The 15440-nt window shown below is 37.1% G+C and overlaps 2 protein-coding genes across 9 annotated transcripts in view; both read right to left on the reverse strand.

Annotated features, from left to right (window-relative positions):
* The window catches only part of NBDY (negative regulator of P-body association), a 339446-nt gene extending 330532 nt beyond the window's left edge, over positions 1 to 8914 (reverse strand). For all 8 annotated transcript variants that reach the window (XR_009050428.1, XR_009050425.1, XR_009050427.1 and 5 more), the window contains exon 1: positions 8766 to 8914. The gene's annotated coding sequence lies outside the window, so the exon portion shown is untranslated. The remainder of the gene's footprint in view (positions 1 to 8765) is intronic.
* UBQLN2 (ubiquilin 2) lies at positions 5596 to 8772 on the reverse strand. Its single transcript, XM_057719066.1, has one exon. It carries the CDS (start codon positions 8633 to 8635, stop codon positions 6761 to 6763), a length of 1875 nt encoding a protein of 624 aa, XP_057575049.1. The 5' UTR covers positions 8636 to 8772; the 3' UTR covers positions 5596 to 6760.
* Positions 8915 to 15440: the final 6526 nt, after the last annotated feature.

Consider the following 15440-nt stretch of genomic DNA (forward strand, 5'->3'; position numbering starts at 1 on the left):
CTTCAGTGAGAAGCTGAAAAGTCCATTTGGGAGATTAGCTTTGGAAGGAATCTAGAAGGTCTTCTAATTCAGAGTTCCACCTGATACATAAAACCATTCTTGGACATTTCTGTCAAATGGGCTTCTGTTTAAACAGGTCCAGTGAAGAGAGTATCTTCAATTTATTACTAGAAAGTTCCTAACAGTAAGCCAAAATTCTGACTTCTTGTAAAATCTGAATTGACTTGCCCTTTGGAGCTACCCAAGTAAATGTTACCCCTCTTCTACCTGACAAGGCCTTCAATTATTTAAAGAAAAATATCCACACCACCTCAATCTTTAGACTAAAGCATTCTTGACCCTTTTAATAATTGTTCTGTCTCTATTTGTAAATGAGTTACCATCTTGGTCACTTTCCAGGTTGTCTGTGTCCATCTTAATTGTGCCACTTTGAAATGATCCAAATCTCCCAAGTACAGAATAAAACATTATGAAGGACTTCCCTGTGCTGGACATCATGCCTCTATTAATGGAGCCCAAGACTTTACTACATTTGTGTGCACTATAACCTCACATAGTGGGCTCTTGTTAAACTTATAGTAAATTAAAATCACTGGGTCTTCTTCACAAATGCTATTTTTAAGCCACATAAGCCCTTTCCTTTAGTAACTGAATTTTTGATATGAGTACTAGACTTTACATTTTATCCTATTCTATTTAATCCTGCTAGATTTAGCTATATTTCTTTCTTCAATCTACTAAGGACTTTTGGCTCTTGTTAGTGACATCCAGTGCTTATTCTGCCTTATAATGCTATATGATTTGCCATGGGATGGGCAACCTATTTTATATTTTCATACTAGTCACTGAAAAATAACTTCAATGAGACAGAACTGAGGTAGGAAACCTCTTGTTCACATTGACACATCATTTGACACCGTCAATTCAACTTACTATCCCATCTACTGGCCTGTTACTATCTAGCTCATGTTACTTCATTTTTATTCCTAAGGGCATTTTGAGAAACTGCCAAATATCATGGTGAGGTACACAATGTTTATTGCCTTCTGAGGTCTCTGGGAGGCAGCTCAACAAAAAGGCAGGCATCCTTCAGAGCAGCTGAAGCACAAGTGGCCCATGTGGTTGCCAATTTGGAGGCATACCATATGTATTAGGACACTGTGGACAGATGTACTGAAGGACAGCTTCAAATATTAGCCATAACTCACAAGTCAGAAAGCCAAACCACCAAACTGCAGTTTTGATTATGACAGAGCTGATTCTCACACATGCATTTTTATGTAACCTGCAGCAGGGTAAACAGCAGCAGAGATGCATTCATTTAACAACAGCTAATGTGTCTCCACAAAAACACCCAGGAGGCAAGTTAGTCCATAATTTATTATAAAAATCTCTGTTATATGACTTCCCAAGTGGCACAGTGGTTAAGAATCCACCTGCCAATGCAGGGGACATGGGTTCTATCCCGGCTCCAGGAAGATTCCACGTGCCTCGGAGCAACTAAACCCGTGTGTCACAACTACTGAGCCTGCACTCTAGAGCCTGCAAGCCACAACTACTGAACCCATGTGCCACAACTACTGAAGACCACGCACCTAGAGCCCCTGCTCCACAAGAAGAGAAGCCACTGCACTGAGAAGCGCACGCACCTCGAAGAGTAGCCCCACTCTCCACAACTAGAGAAAGCCCGTGTGTAGCAACGAAGACCCAATGCAGCCAAAAATAAAAATAAGTAAATTTATTTTAAAAAAAGTAAAAAGAGGGACTTCCCTGGTGGTGAAGTGGTTAAGAATCCGCCTGCCAATGCAGGGGACACGGGTTCAAGCCCTGGTCTGGGAAGATCCCACCAAAAAAAAAAAAAAAAAAAGTAAAAAGAAAAGAAAACCTGTTATAAACAGACCAGTATAGTTTAGTAGATTCAGGGGGAAGCAGGAGAGTCAACTGGTTAAGAACATACTCTGAAATCTCAGAATTGGGTTCAAATTTTGATTGTCACTTAATAGCAGTGTGACCCCAGAAAATTAATCTTTTAGTTTATTTCCTTATCTGTAAACTGAAGAAGATAATAGCAGTACTACCTTATGGGGTTGCGATGAAAATTGAACATAACCATGAATACATTAGCTATTATTGTCATCCCAATCTAACAGAAACAATCTTGTGAAATCCAAACTAGAGCTGAGTAATTATATTTTTTTCTTTCATGCTCATCAACTATTGTTTTAATATTATAGCATCTTTCCTGAAATTACCTTAAATTTGCTAATCTACACATTGGGCTAAGAAGTTCTGAAGTTGAATTTTGATAGTATTCAGGGAACTCAAATCTGTGGTTAGATACCTCAGTACAGCTGAAGCTATATGCTTCAATACATATCCATTTGATGAATAACGTTGCCTATGTATGGCAGGACAAACAATTCCTTATTTGAGAGTGGCTTACCCAAACTTTGGAGTTTGTTGGTTTAAGATAGCTTTTGCCAATGGTGTTTACCCATTATCAAAACGTCTAAAGCCTTGATAAGAATGTATACCACCTGATGAAGTTGCTCTTTGGGGTGGCTTCAGTCTGATGTCTGCCAAGTCACTTTTCTCCTTTGTTTTTGGAAAATTGTTTTTCCCCTAAGTTTCCTAACAGACTTCTGGGAAGATGGTAGCATTGGAACAGGTCCCCAATTCTTTCCCTTCTTCCCACAAATCAATAGAAATGACCACAGGGAAACAAAAATTGAGAAAATCTGTACAAAAAATGAGGGAATTAGAATTCTCAAGGAATTTCTGTAAGACATGATGCTGATGGGGCCATACTGAAAGATATCACCAATCTGAAGTTCTATGATATATTGACAAATCAAGAAAATCCTGGCAGAAAACCACTGATACCATCTAGCTTAAAGGAGCAAGGACTGAAGGTGTGGGCAGGCAGTGAAAAAGACTGGAGTGAGAACCTCTCATAAATTGAGGTAAGCCTGAATAAATTCCTTTATCTAAGCCTCCCTATATACTTTCTTAATAAAATAATACCAAATTGGGAATATCGAAATTGTCACATAGTTTTAAAAGTTTACATTTACTAAATGAAGCTGTATTATGAACATTTTCCATCAGCTCTATGGCTGGAGTAATTCATTTGAGAATAATGTTAAAATTCTGAATTTCAGTTTTGTGAACATGAAACACAGGCCCAAGGGCTCTCTTAATACCCTAACCCCAATCCCTGGGCTAGGCCCTGACAGGAATTACTCCACTTGTTGCTATTTTGACATTGCACATCAATAGATTTTGGAGCAGACTGCCCCTTCTCAGAAGGCAGGCTCAGTGTCTCTGACCATGGTATCTCAATAAACATGATGGTCTCAACCTGATATGAGTCCTCATTAATAAACCAATAGGACTTATTTCAATGTTTTATATCCATCCCCACCTCCCACCACCACTGGCCACACACAAGTGGTGAGTATATATATCACATACCTGAAGTAGAGGCCAAAAGAGTAAATGAAGAAAGCCATCTTGAGGTGAACATCTCCTGCTGGAATTGCCCCTGGCCCTAGCTCCCTCCCCACTACCTCATCCTGCTGGATCACACAGCCAGTAATATAAACTTACACCATCTAGCCATCTAGAGTTAGCTTAGGGAGGGGGTGACAACCAAGTAAACAGTGAAACCATGAAAGAATTGCCCCACTCTTATTGGAGAGAGAGAGCAGGTTAGGATATACCCTTCTTATTTAATGATAAACTTATTTAATGGATAAACTGTGAATTAATAGTAGATAAAGAAAACCTGTGGTTAGATACATCAGTACAGCTGAAGCTATACGCTTCAATACAGAGCCTATAAAAACAGAGCCTATAAAAAGAACTTGCAAGATAATAAGAGGAAATTATATCATGTAAAAGATGGAGGAAGAATAGTTAAAAATTTTTTTTAAAAGAGTAAAGTTATAAACAAAAATTAATGAACAGGAAAGCAAAAATACAACAAAAAACAGAATAAATTAAAGCCCTGTACCTTTTCAAGGAGAAAACAAAATGTATTAAAAGGGAGAGAATATTTGGCAAGGGTAATTAAGAGTTCTCTGTTCTTTGAATGCCTGAAAGAAATTTACCTGCTAAATTGTCTGAGCAAGGCCTCGGAAAACATCCAGTTTTTCCTATGGCTATTGATTTATTGCTATTTTCTATGTTACTGGCTTATTTTTGTATTGATTTTCCTATAAAGTCATTCATGCCATAAAAATTCTTAAATTTATTATGGCAGACTTTGTTATTGTAATTATCATAAACACCCAGCATCATACAGCAGTGAAATAATAAATCACCATTTCCTAACTTTATGTTATGAAGAACATTGATATGCCAAATGTTACTAGGTATGTTTAAAAGGGAAAAAAGTTGTTCTTTACTCAAATAAGTTTAGGAAATGCTGAGTTAGATAAGGTTAAATAGTTTTTACTCTTTTAAACTAAAGAACATACTCCTTGAAAAAAAAATACTAGTCAAAATTTACTGCCTAATGACTCTCCAAGAGGGGCTACAGTATACAGCATTTTGCAAACTTATTTGACCATCTCCCAGAGGAATGGTTTTTCAAAAATGCAATTTAGAATTGCTGTAGCAAACATAGTCTGGTTAAAATGAGAAACAAGTCAAGAATGCCACTGCCACGTTTCTTCTTTAGCACTGTTCTGGAATTGTTTAACCCATGCCTTAGGACTCTATGTTAAAATTTTGAAAATAACCTATCATTATAAATTATCATTGATATGACTACTTACCAGGAAAAATTCAAAAGGATCAACTGAATGTCTCCAAATTTAATAGATTTCAGTAAACTGCCAAATTAAAATTAATCTATGAAAATACATTCTTTCCCTATATACCAAAAGTGACCACATAGTTAACACACTGAATAAGAGCTCCCAATTGCAGTATTGTTTCCCATATATCTGTATTACCTAGGAATATATTTATTACAAATTATACGGGACTTAAAACTCTCTCGAAGGATGTAAAAAGCTTTTTTAAAATGAGGCAATATGTCATGTTTCTGGAAAGCATTGTAATTCTGTGCTTCTCACTATCGTATCAATTTAAGACAATCCTACCCAAATTCCCAATTTTTTTTGGGGGGGCGGGGGGTGGATCTAATAACTGTAAAGTTCACCTGGTAAAATAAACATGTCAGAATCATTAGAAAATTGTAAAAACTAAAAATTAAAAAAATCAAAAGGAGGACTTGCCCCAAGAGATATGAAGTCATATTTCTAACCCAGTAACTACAGGCTGGTGTACCGGGGCTACAATGTTCAGTGGTACTAAAGAGAATTCAAACACAGAATAAAATATATATATGTATGACATTTCAAATGGAGGAGGGGGTGTGGACAATGAGATAAATACTAGGTAACAACTGTCTAACCTTTGGGGGAAAATAAAGTTACAATACCTGAATCTATACATCAAAATAATTCCAGACAAGGCAAAGGAACTTTTAAAAAAAAAACAAAACCATTAAAATTAGAGAAATACAGGATAAGATTTATATAATCTTGTGGTTGGCAATCCTTCGTTTAGGGTCAGAAGGCAAAAAGGAAAAGATTTATCCATTTTTTATTTTTTTATTTTTTTAGTCATTTTTAATGCATTTTTCCCTGTGCACAAGAGAAATAACTGATAAAGTCAAAAGATACAGTTTCCTTTATACACAGCAGTTAAAAGTAATGCAAACGTCACATGACATTTTCAGTGAAAGTTACATTTCCAATTACAAATCAAAATGCATATTAGGTTCTCTTTAAGGGAGAAGCTGAGAAGGAAGTCTTAAAAAAAGCACTTTCCTGGCATTACTATACTGATCCTTCAGGCTGCACTAAGATTAAGGTCATATACAATCAATTTGCAAGTGTTGACACAATGTCACACTGTAAGTTTTCTGTACAATTAAATGTATACTTAGAGATACCAGGATAAACATTTCTACTATATTTTAACTGAACTTGCCTAGCCAACATTTTCACTGAGAAGTTTATCAAAGATGCTGTAAGATTCTACAAAATTGTGAGATATACCAAGCTCCAGAAATATTTCTTATATTCTTTCTCATTTTGGTTATACATAGTCTGCTCAGAGATTCTGTTGTAATATTTCTAGGTGTACAGTTCCAATTGTGCTTACTGTACTGTGTATAAACATAGCAAAAAAGGTCAAAGGTATAAATCTTACAGCATTTTGCTAGCAAAAATACATGCCAAAGTCACAATAAGCAATATTGTACCACAAATTAGAGAGCTTCGATTAATTTGTTTCTGTTTTTAATATTTTCATTCTACATTAAATTACTATCATAGGCTAATGTTTAAAATGCAAATAAATTGGACATCTGTAGGACAAAACTTGTTCACCCAACTGTAAAGGTTGATACCTGTTTCCAAAAATCACAATAAATGCAGAATAAAGAAGTGTTTGCATGCAACACCTTTGAGTGAAACAGCATTGATTCCCACCATTCAAAACAGAGAAGGAAGGAAGGGAGGAAGGGAGGGAGGGAAGGGGAAGGGAGGGAGGGAAGAGGAAAGGGAGGGAGGGAGGAAACAAAGAGGGAGGAAAGGACTCCACCTTAAAATGCATATTAAATTTATAACTAGACAGATTTAAAAGAACCAAAATGAAAGTAAAGCACAATTTTGTGTGTGTTTAAAGATTTAAGAGCCATTATCAAAAATAAGATACATTTTTTCAAGGTACAGAAATGTAATTACGATGGCTGGGAACCCAGCAGCCTCTCAATGGCTGCATTGATGTCGCCTCCTGTTGCTATTAGAGCCTGCAAGTTTGCTTCCCGGTTTAAGAACCCCATTGCGTTGAGCTGTTCCAGTTGTTGTTGAAATCTGACTTCTGGATTCGGCAGCTGCGGAGGATTTGCTCCAGCCAGAGCCTGCACCATTTGCTGAATGAACTGCTGGTTGGGTCCAGATTCCGATGGTGGGCTCGTGGTTTCACTGGGTGCAGAGCTAGATACAGTGGGCCCAGGGGGGGCACCTGAGCCAGTGGAGCCAGGGGGACCTGCAGGGCCAGTGGGTCCTATGGGCCCAATGGGGCCTATGGGAGTAAAAGGGACTATTGGACCAATGGGGCCTATGGGTGTGACTGGGCCTACAGGGCCTATAGCCGTTCCCAACACCCCCACCCCTACACCTGGAGTGAAGCTTGGAATAAGGCCAGGTGCTTCAGTGGCTAATGTCTGTAGCCCCTGCTGGATCTGCATTAAAGCCTGCATTGCTCTTGGGTTTGACATGGCTGATAGTGTGTCTGGATTCTGCATCTGCTGCAGGAAAGCAGGGAGCTGTGGACGCATCTGCTCCTGCAGCTGAGGATTTGCAGTAAACACAGGGCTATTCAGCATCATCTGTGCAGCCAAATCTGGATTCTGGCTCAGCGACTGCATCATGCTTCTCATATAGGGTGCAGACAGCATATTCTGGATCAGCTGGGGGTTTTCAGTTATCTGTTGCAGCAAGCTCTGCATTCCTGGGGTGCTGAAGATGCTGGCGACATAATTGGCTGCAGCCACTGTGTTCCCGGTAGCACTGCTGGAGCTACTGCCAGATCCACTGCCACTGCTCGTTGTTGTGCTGGTGGTCGCAGAACTCTGAGTAGCCGGTGGTGGCGCCCATGGATTGGGTAGTGGATCGCGATTTTCTGTGCGGGAAGGCTGCGTACCTTCCCCAGAGGAGGAACTGCTCCCCACCGAGGCAAACGGATTACCCCCAAATTGCTCTTGTGCAGCATTCAGCATGGGTTCTTGAATGTCAGTGTACATGCGCCGTAAAGCATTGTAGCCACCTGGGATGCTTTCAAGATTGCTGAGAGCCAGGTCTTGATTTCTCATCATCTCTTGCATCATAGCTGGATTCCTGGCGATTTCGAGGGTCTGCCTCATTATATCTGGGTTGTTGAGCAGGTGACTGATTTCTGGGTTTCTTTGAATCAACTGTTGCATCTGTGGATTGGCCATAATGAGCTGCCTCATCAGATCAGGATTCGAAAGCATGCTCTGAACAAAGGGATTTTCCATGATTTGGATCATCATCTCAGGGCTGGACAGGAGCTGCTGCTGCATTTGGTTCTGGAGCTCAGAGAAGTTGGTCGAGCTCAAGCCCAGGCTGCTAAGGCCTGCAAGTCCTCCCAGGCTCCCCAACCCAAACGGGTTGCTATTTGTGGAAATAGGTGTGGAGTTACTCCTGGGAGTCGAAGCGGTGGTAGTATTAGTTCCCGCGGTATTATTAGGCTGTGTGGACTGGCCCTGAGGTCGGTTCTGGCTTTTGATGACAAGGTGAACAGTCAGTCCATCATGGATGCCATGCTGAATCAAGGTATCTTGATCTTTTAAGATTTTTCCGGCAAAAATCAGCACTAGCTGATCCGTTTGAGATTTGAAGCGTTTCGAAATCGCTTCCTTAAACTGCTGGACTGAGCTGTTCTCGGGCACTGCGAACTCCTCTTTCTCTTTGGGGGTCTTCACAGTGACTTTGATGATTTTGGGCTCGGCCGGGGCAGAGGCAGGGCCTTGGGCCGCAGCAGAGCCGCGGGAGGGGCGCGGGGGGCCGCTGCTCTCGCCGTTCTCAGCCATGGCGGCCGCGGTGACGCAGGCAGACAGGGAAGGCGCGGGCGGGCGGGCGAGAGAGAGAGCGAGGGAAGAAGGAAGGAAGGAGGCACCGCCGCAGAAGGCTGGGCCTGGCGGGGAGCGCGGAGCACGGTACCTCTGTGTTGAAGAGTGCGTATCCCTGGTCCTCCGGTGGAGAGAGGGCTCCGTGTAGGCCGCGGGCCGAGGTCTCGGCGCTCACGTCTCTGGGCCGCCGCCGCGACCGCCGCCGCCGTAGGATCCCACCGCGCGCTCTCCCAGCAGCTCCCGCAGCTGCTCCGCCCGCTACTCCCCGCCCCTTCCCCTCCCCCAGTTCCGCGCCCGCCTCCCCGCCCCGCTCTGCTGACGCGGCGCCAGGCCCAGAATGATAGATTCGACTCGGTCAAAATTGAAAACTTATGTACTGAAAAAAAAATGAGGGAGAGAGAGAGAAAAACAAAGAGAGAGAGAGAGAGAAACAGACAGAAAAAAACAAAGGGACAACAGAAGACAAGAGAAAAGAGAGGGAAGGAAGGAGGAAGAGAGGAAAGGGAGCCAGGACATTAAAGACTAATGGAGAATATATATATATATATATATTTGTATACATTCCCTAAGGCAGTGAAGTGAAAAGGTGAAAGCCTGAATCGAACCTAACCCAAGTAAAAGATCAAAAATGAAAAATAAAGAACTCTGACAAAGCAAAAAGGAAAATATGAACAGACACACGCGCGCGCACGCGTGCGCGCACACACACACACACCCCCGCCTTGGGGGAAAGGAAGAGGACCGGGCAGGAACCTGCATTTTACAAAAGAAGTGCAAATGGCCAACAGGCATATAAAAGGATGATTAAGCTCACTAGCAATCAAAGACATTCAAATTAAAACAATGAGATTCTTCTTCTGCCTTATATTGGCAAGAAGAAAAATAATAAACCTTATCATCGAGAGCTGAGAAAGTGAACTTTCATGCCAATTGAAGTGTAAGTTGTTATCATCGTAAGGAAATTTTAACATATATATCAACATTTTAAATATTTCCACCTTTATTTGGAAATACCTCATTTAGAGACCTCACCTATGAAAAATAATTGGATAAGGATGCAAAAATACATATGTATAAAACGTACACGCACTGCAGTATTTTAAAGAAATATTTTAAAAGGTAATCAGTGTTTACACAGGATTGAGCAGATACATTATGATATTATCATACAAAAAATAATATGCACTGTTTAAAAAACGGGTGGTTAATTTGTATGACAAAAACTGTACATGAAATAAACAGTAGTTATGGGAAATTACAGAGTATTTTCACTTTCAGCTTTATATATTTCCCTACAGTTAGAAATTATACAATCATATATGTTTTAATACCCAAAAATACAGTAAGTATATTTTTTATTTTAAAATTATTTTATATAAACAGTTTGTATGTGTAAACTGTGTTTAGAGACAGTGTATGTGTAGGTGTAAAAAGAAACCTGGAACAGTATACACCAGTATGTTAATGGTGGTTATTACTTGGTGCTGAAATTATGAATAACTGTTCCTTTTTTTAAAATAAAATTTAAATTTTCTGATGGCTTTTATAAGTATGCACTGCATTTACAATTTTTAAAAATGAGAAGGAAAAAAAATGAGGAGGTATTTTGGTAGGAAATTATAGATAGAAATTGACAGGCACACAATAGTAGTGGCAGCTATTAACATATTTCCTAATTTAGTTACAGATTAAGTAGGAGAAATAAAGATCTAGCACTTGAATAATACAACGAATAACTTCAAATTTATGTATAAATTTCTAATTCTTGTTTATACCGTACAAAAAAGTACTCCCCCCCCCACAGTAGCCAGCCAGCATTTAATAGCATTTGAAAGTCATTAGGCCACAAATACTTCATTAAATCCCAGTATAAGAAAAATATATAGGTATATGATGTCTATCAATAGGGGAATGGATTAATGTAGTGTGATTAATGTGATTATTAGAATACAGAAGATAACAGGAATGAACTAGATCTAAATATATTTATATATACAGATCTCAAAAACCTAATTAATTAGCACAACACTCTATGGTGTTTATAGATGCATTCATATGTATGTGAAGCTTTTGAAAATATATTAGAATGATGCATACCAAATTTGCACCCATGAGGAAGAGGAAATGAAATAGGACACAGGACAGTAATTAAAAGGAAATTTAATTAAATCAAATCTCTAAAAATATATTTCCTCTTTTAAATGGAAGCAAATATGGCAAAATAGCAAGAGTTAATTCTAGGTGGTAGGGATTATAACAGTATTTGTTATAATACCTTTGGTTTTTTTTGTTTTGTTTTGTTTTAGATTTTTAATTTTCTAAAAAAGAAAAAATTAAGAAAATATCACAGGTCACCTTCTTTGAAATCAGTAGAATAAAGCTAGATATTAATCATGAAAGGGTGAATGAAAAACTCAACTACTGGAAAATTAAAACAGAATTAAACACTTTTGGAACAAAGTTCAAATCAAAGTTCTTATTAGAGTGAATTTAGAAAAATAATGATAATAAGAAAAACATTCATAATTATGATGGGATTTCCCTCTATGTGATCTGAGGATCTCATTAAAAAATATGGATTTCTAGACCCCACTCCAAACCTATCAAAATGTAAGTGTTGCTCAAGAATCTGGATTCTTATCAAGCTTCAATTTAATGGTATTTGATTTACTGGGTACTATGTGAATGAACTCAGTCAAATTTATATACTCAAAGATCTTAAATACCAAGGAATAGAGAGAAAATAAAGTAGGCATTCAAATAAAGAGGACAACAGGAAAGACAAGAAGGAAGCAGGGTGATGGCTATAAAATGATAAAATCAAACATTAATGAATCAACAGACCCAAAAAATAAAATTTGCTAAGAAAATCTAAGAAGGTCTTTGAAGAGCAAGTCAAATAGATAAACCATCATAATTAGGTGATTCTCTTACAAGTCTTTCACCAAAGAACACAGCACGGGGCAAAAGCATGCTCACCCTCTTCCTGAGTTCTCCTAAACACACAGTTCTTTTTTTTTTCCTACTGTAAACTCTTTATTAGAGAGCAGAAATTACAATAAATAGCAATCATCCTTTCTTCCATAGAGGGTAGTTTCTGAGAAACTGAAAGACTTTGTCAAAGAGGTCTCTCCATGGGAGATGGAGGTGGACCACAGTTTGGGCTCAGTAGATACGGATTTAGTGTTATTTTGGCCATTGTTTTCTCTCCTCACCCCAGATTTATTGAAATATGATTGACATAGAATACTGTATAAATTTAAGGTGTACAACTCATTGATTTGATATACAGTAAAACCTTGGTTTGTGAGCATAATTCATTCCAGAAACATGCTTGTAATCCAAAGCACTTATATATCAAAGTGAATTTCCCCATAAAAAATAATGGAAACAGATGATTCGTCCCACAACCCAAAAATATTCATATAAAAATGATTACAATACCATCATATAATACAAAATAATAAAGAAAATACAAAATATGAAGAAAAATAAATAAACCTGCACTTACCTTTTAAAACCTTTGTGGCTGGTGTGAGGGACACAAGAGGGAGGAGGGTTATTGTATAGGACAACTTTCACTATCACTAACAGAATCACTGCTATCTATTGGCTCAATGGAATCTTTTTCTTTTAGTGCAACTTCAACAAGGAACCTATCCAATGATATTTGTTTTTGCCTCCTTTTGAAGATTTCTCGGAAATGTGAAATTGCATTGTCGTTGAACAGATTCATAGCTCGCACTGCTATAGCCTTATTTGGGTGGTGCTTTTCTAAAAAATCTTGCATTGTTTCCCACATTTTACACATCTCTCTAATCTCATTTGAAGTGAGGGAGTCCTCTGCCTTTTTCTCCTTGTCCTCTGCAGTTGAGATCTCCTCCATAACCTCTTGCTGTTGCTCATGCTGCAGACCCATCAGTTTGTTGGTGGTCAGCTCCATTGGCTCAGTTGTGATCATGTAATGTTTGGCATCATGTACTACTCATATTGCAAGACATCGTTCATTTGTCAAGTTAAAATTTATTAGAAATGTTTGCTCATCTTGTGGAACACTCGCAGAGCAAGTAACTCACAATCCAAGGATTTACTGTACTTATATATTGAAAGATGATTACCATTGCAGCATTATCAGGTCACATAATTACCTTTTCTTCTTTGAGGTGAGAATATTTAAGATCTACTCTCTTAGCAACTTTCAGGTATACAATACAGCATTATTAACTATAATCATCATGCTGTACATTAGATCCCTGGAACTTATTCATCTCATAACTGGAAGTTCATACCCTCTGACTAACATCTCCCCATTTACCCTCATCCCCCAGCCCCTGGTAACCACCATTTCACTCTCTATTTCAATGAGTTTGGCCAAAAGCACATTTTCTTGAATTCTCTTCCTTTATCTTATAAATCATATTACTTTTTTGCATTTTATTCCAAAATATATCCATTTTAATGTTTTAAATTACAACTAAATAAAATTAGCATTCCAGTGGTTAAATGAACATGCCTTTGTTAGTGAGAAGCACGACATTAATTAGCTGAAACTTAAGAAAGGAGCAACAAGATAATTACATGAAAACTAGAATTCCATGAGTAGAATTAATCACAGATAAAGGGTATATTTTTGTAAATTATGAGAAAAGACTTTGTACAAATCTTTGCCAATGAAAAAGAAAAATAGATGACTATTACTTTTCTAGTAAGGTATACATCAAGAAGTAGAAAACCTTAACAGATCATGTAAGAAACTTGTAAGAAATGAATAAGAAATTAAATAATTAACTATTTTAAAAATCAGCTGTCTTATTCAAGGTGGCAACTAAGCTTATTCTTTTACCTCCTATCTTTACGAAATACCATTGAACTGACAAAAATGACATGAGAAACATAGTAAATCTCTAACAGTGTTGGAGAGGTGGAAAGAGTAAAACTTTCCATGAATCCATGAATTTTCATATTAAATGTCAAAATAAATTCTAGATAAAAATGAAATCATAAAATTTGCAGAAAACTATTATAGCAAATATTTATATAACTTAGGTATGGTTATGGCCTTTCTACAACAACAAAAAATCATAAATGGGAAGATCAACAGATTTTATTAAATAAGGATTTTTTAACTTTTAAATGTCAAAAATGCAAAATATTAATATTGGATAAAGGCTACTTTAGAGCAAGGAAAATTACTAGTTTTGAAGAGGGACATTGCATCATAATAAAATGACCAATCCATCAGAAAGACATAATAACACTAAATGTGTATGTACAAGACAATACAGCCTCAAAATACATGAAATAAAAACTGATAGAGCTGATATAAAAAACAGACAAATCTATAACTGTACCTTGGGTTTCAGTACCCCACTTACAGTAAATGATAAAACTGCTAGACAGGAAATTATTAAGGAAATAGAACTGAACAACACAATCAATCAACAGAATCTAATCGACATACACAGAACACTACCCAATAATAGCAGAACACATATTCAAAACCTCATGAAACATTTAAAAAAAAAAGCTGAGCCATATCCTATTTCATAAAACAAACCTGAACAAATTTAAAATACTTGAAATCATACAGAGACTGTTCTATGACCATAATGAAATCAAAGTAGAATTCAATAATACAAAGACAACAGGAACATCTCCAAACACTTGGAAATTAAACAACACACTTCAATGGGTCAATAGGGATGTCTCAAAGTTATAGCACTAAATGATTACATTAGAACAGAGGAAAAGTTAGTCAATAATCTAAGTTTCTGCTTCAAGACACTAGAAGAGCTAATTAAACTCAAAACAAGCAGAAGGAGAGAAATAATGAAGATAAGAGATTGGTGAAATTGATAATAAAAAACAAATCAATGAGGCAAAAAGATGGGTGTTCAAAAGTAATAAAATTGATAAACCTCTAGCAAGACAGACAATGTCAAAAAGAAAGAGACAAATCAATAATATAAGGAATGAAGCAGGTATGTTACTGCAGATTTTGTAGTCAATAAAAGGAAAATAAGGGAATGTTATAAACAACTTTATTCTCATAAAATGTATGACAAAAGAAATGGATAAGTGCTTCAAAAACTCAATACAAATGAAATACATAATATAAATTTTTTATATTTCCATTAAAGAAAAGGAATTTGTTGCCAAAGCAATTTTGAGGGAAAAAAAATCCTAGAGGCATCATACTTTCTGATTTCAAACTATATTACAAAATTTTATTAGTCACAAGACTATAGCATTGGCATGAAAATAGACACACAGATAAATAGAATAGGATTTTACGGTCCAGAAATAATATAGTCAACTAATTTGATAAAGGAGCTAAGAATATATAGTGGGGAAAGGATACTCTCTTTATCAAATTGTGTTTGGGAAATTGGACAGCCACATACAAAGAAAAAAAAATGAAACTGGACCTCTATCTTACACCTTACACAGAAATCAATTCAAAATAGATTAAAGATGGGAACATAAGATCTAAAAGCATAAAACTCCTAGAAGAAAACATAGGGTGTAAACTTCTTGACATTGGTCTTTGTAATGATTTTTACATTTGACACCAAAAGCAAAGGCAACAAAAGCAAAAATAAGTAAGTAGGATTACATCAAACTGAAAACCTTCTGCACAGCAAAGGAAACCATCAATATAATGAAAAAGCAACCTACAAAATAAGAGAAAATATTTGTAAATTGTATATCTGATAAAGGGTTAATATCCAAAATATGTAAAGAACTCATACAGCTCAATAGCAAA

The sequence above is a fragment of the Hippopotamus amphibius genome, chromosome X, assembly GCF_030028045.1.
Source record: "Hippopotamus amphibius kiboko isolate mHipAmp2 chromosome X, mHipAmp2.hap2, whole genome shotgun sequence".
NCBI lineage: Eukaryota > Metazoa > Chordata > Mammalia > Artiodactyla > Hippopotamidae > Hippopotamus > Hippopotamus amphibius.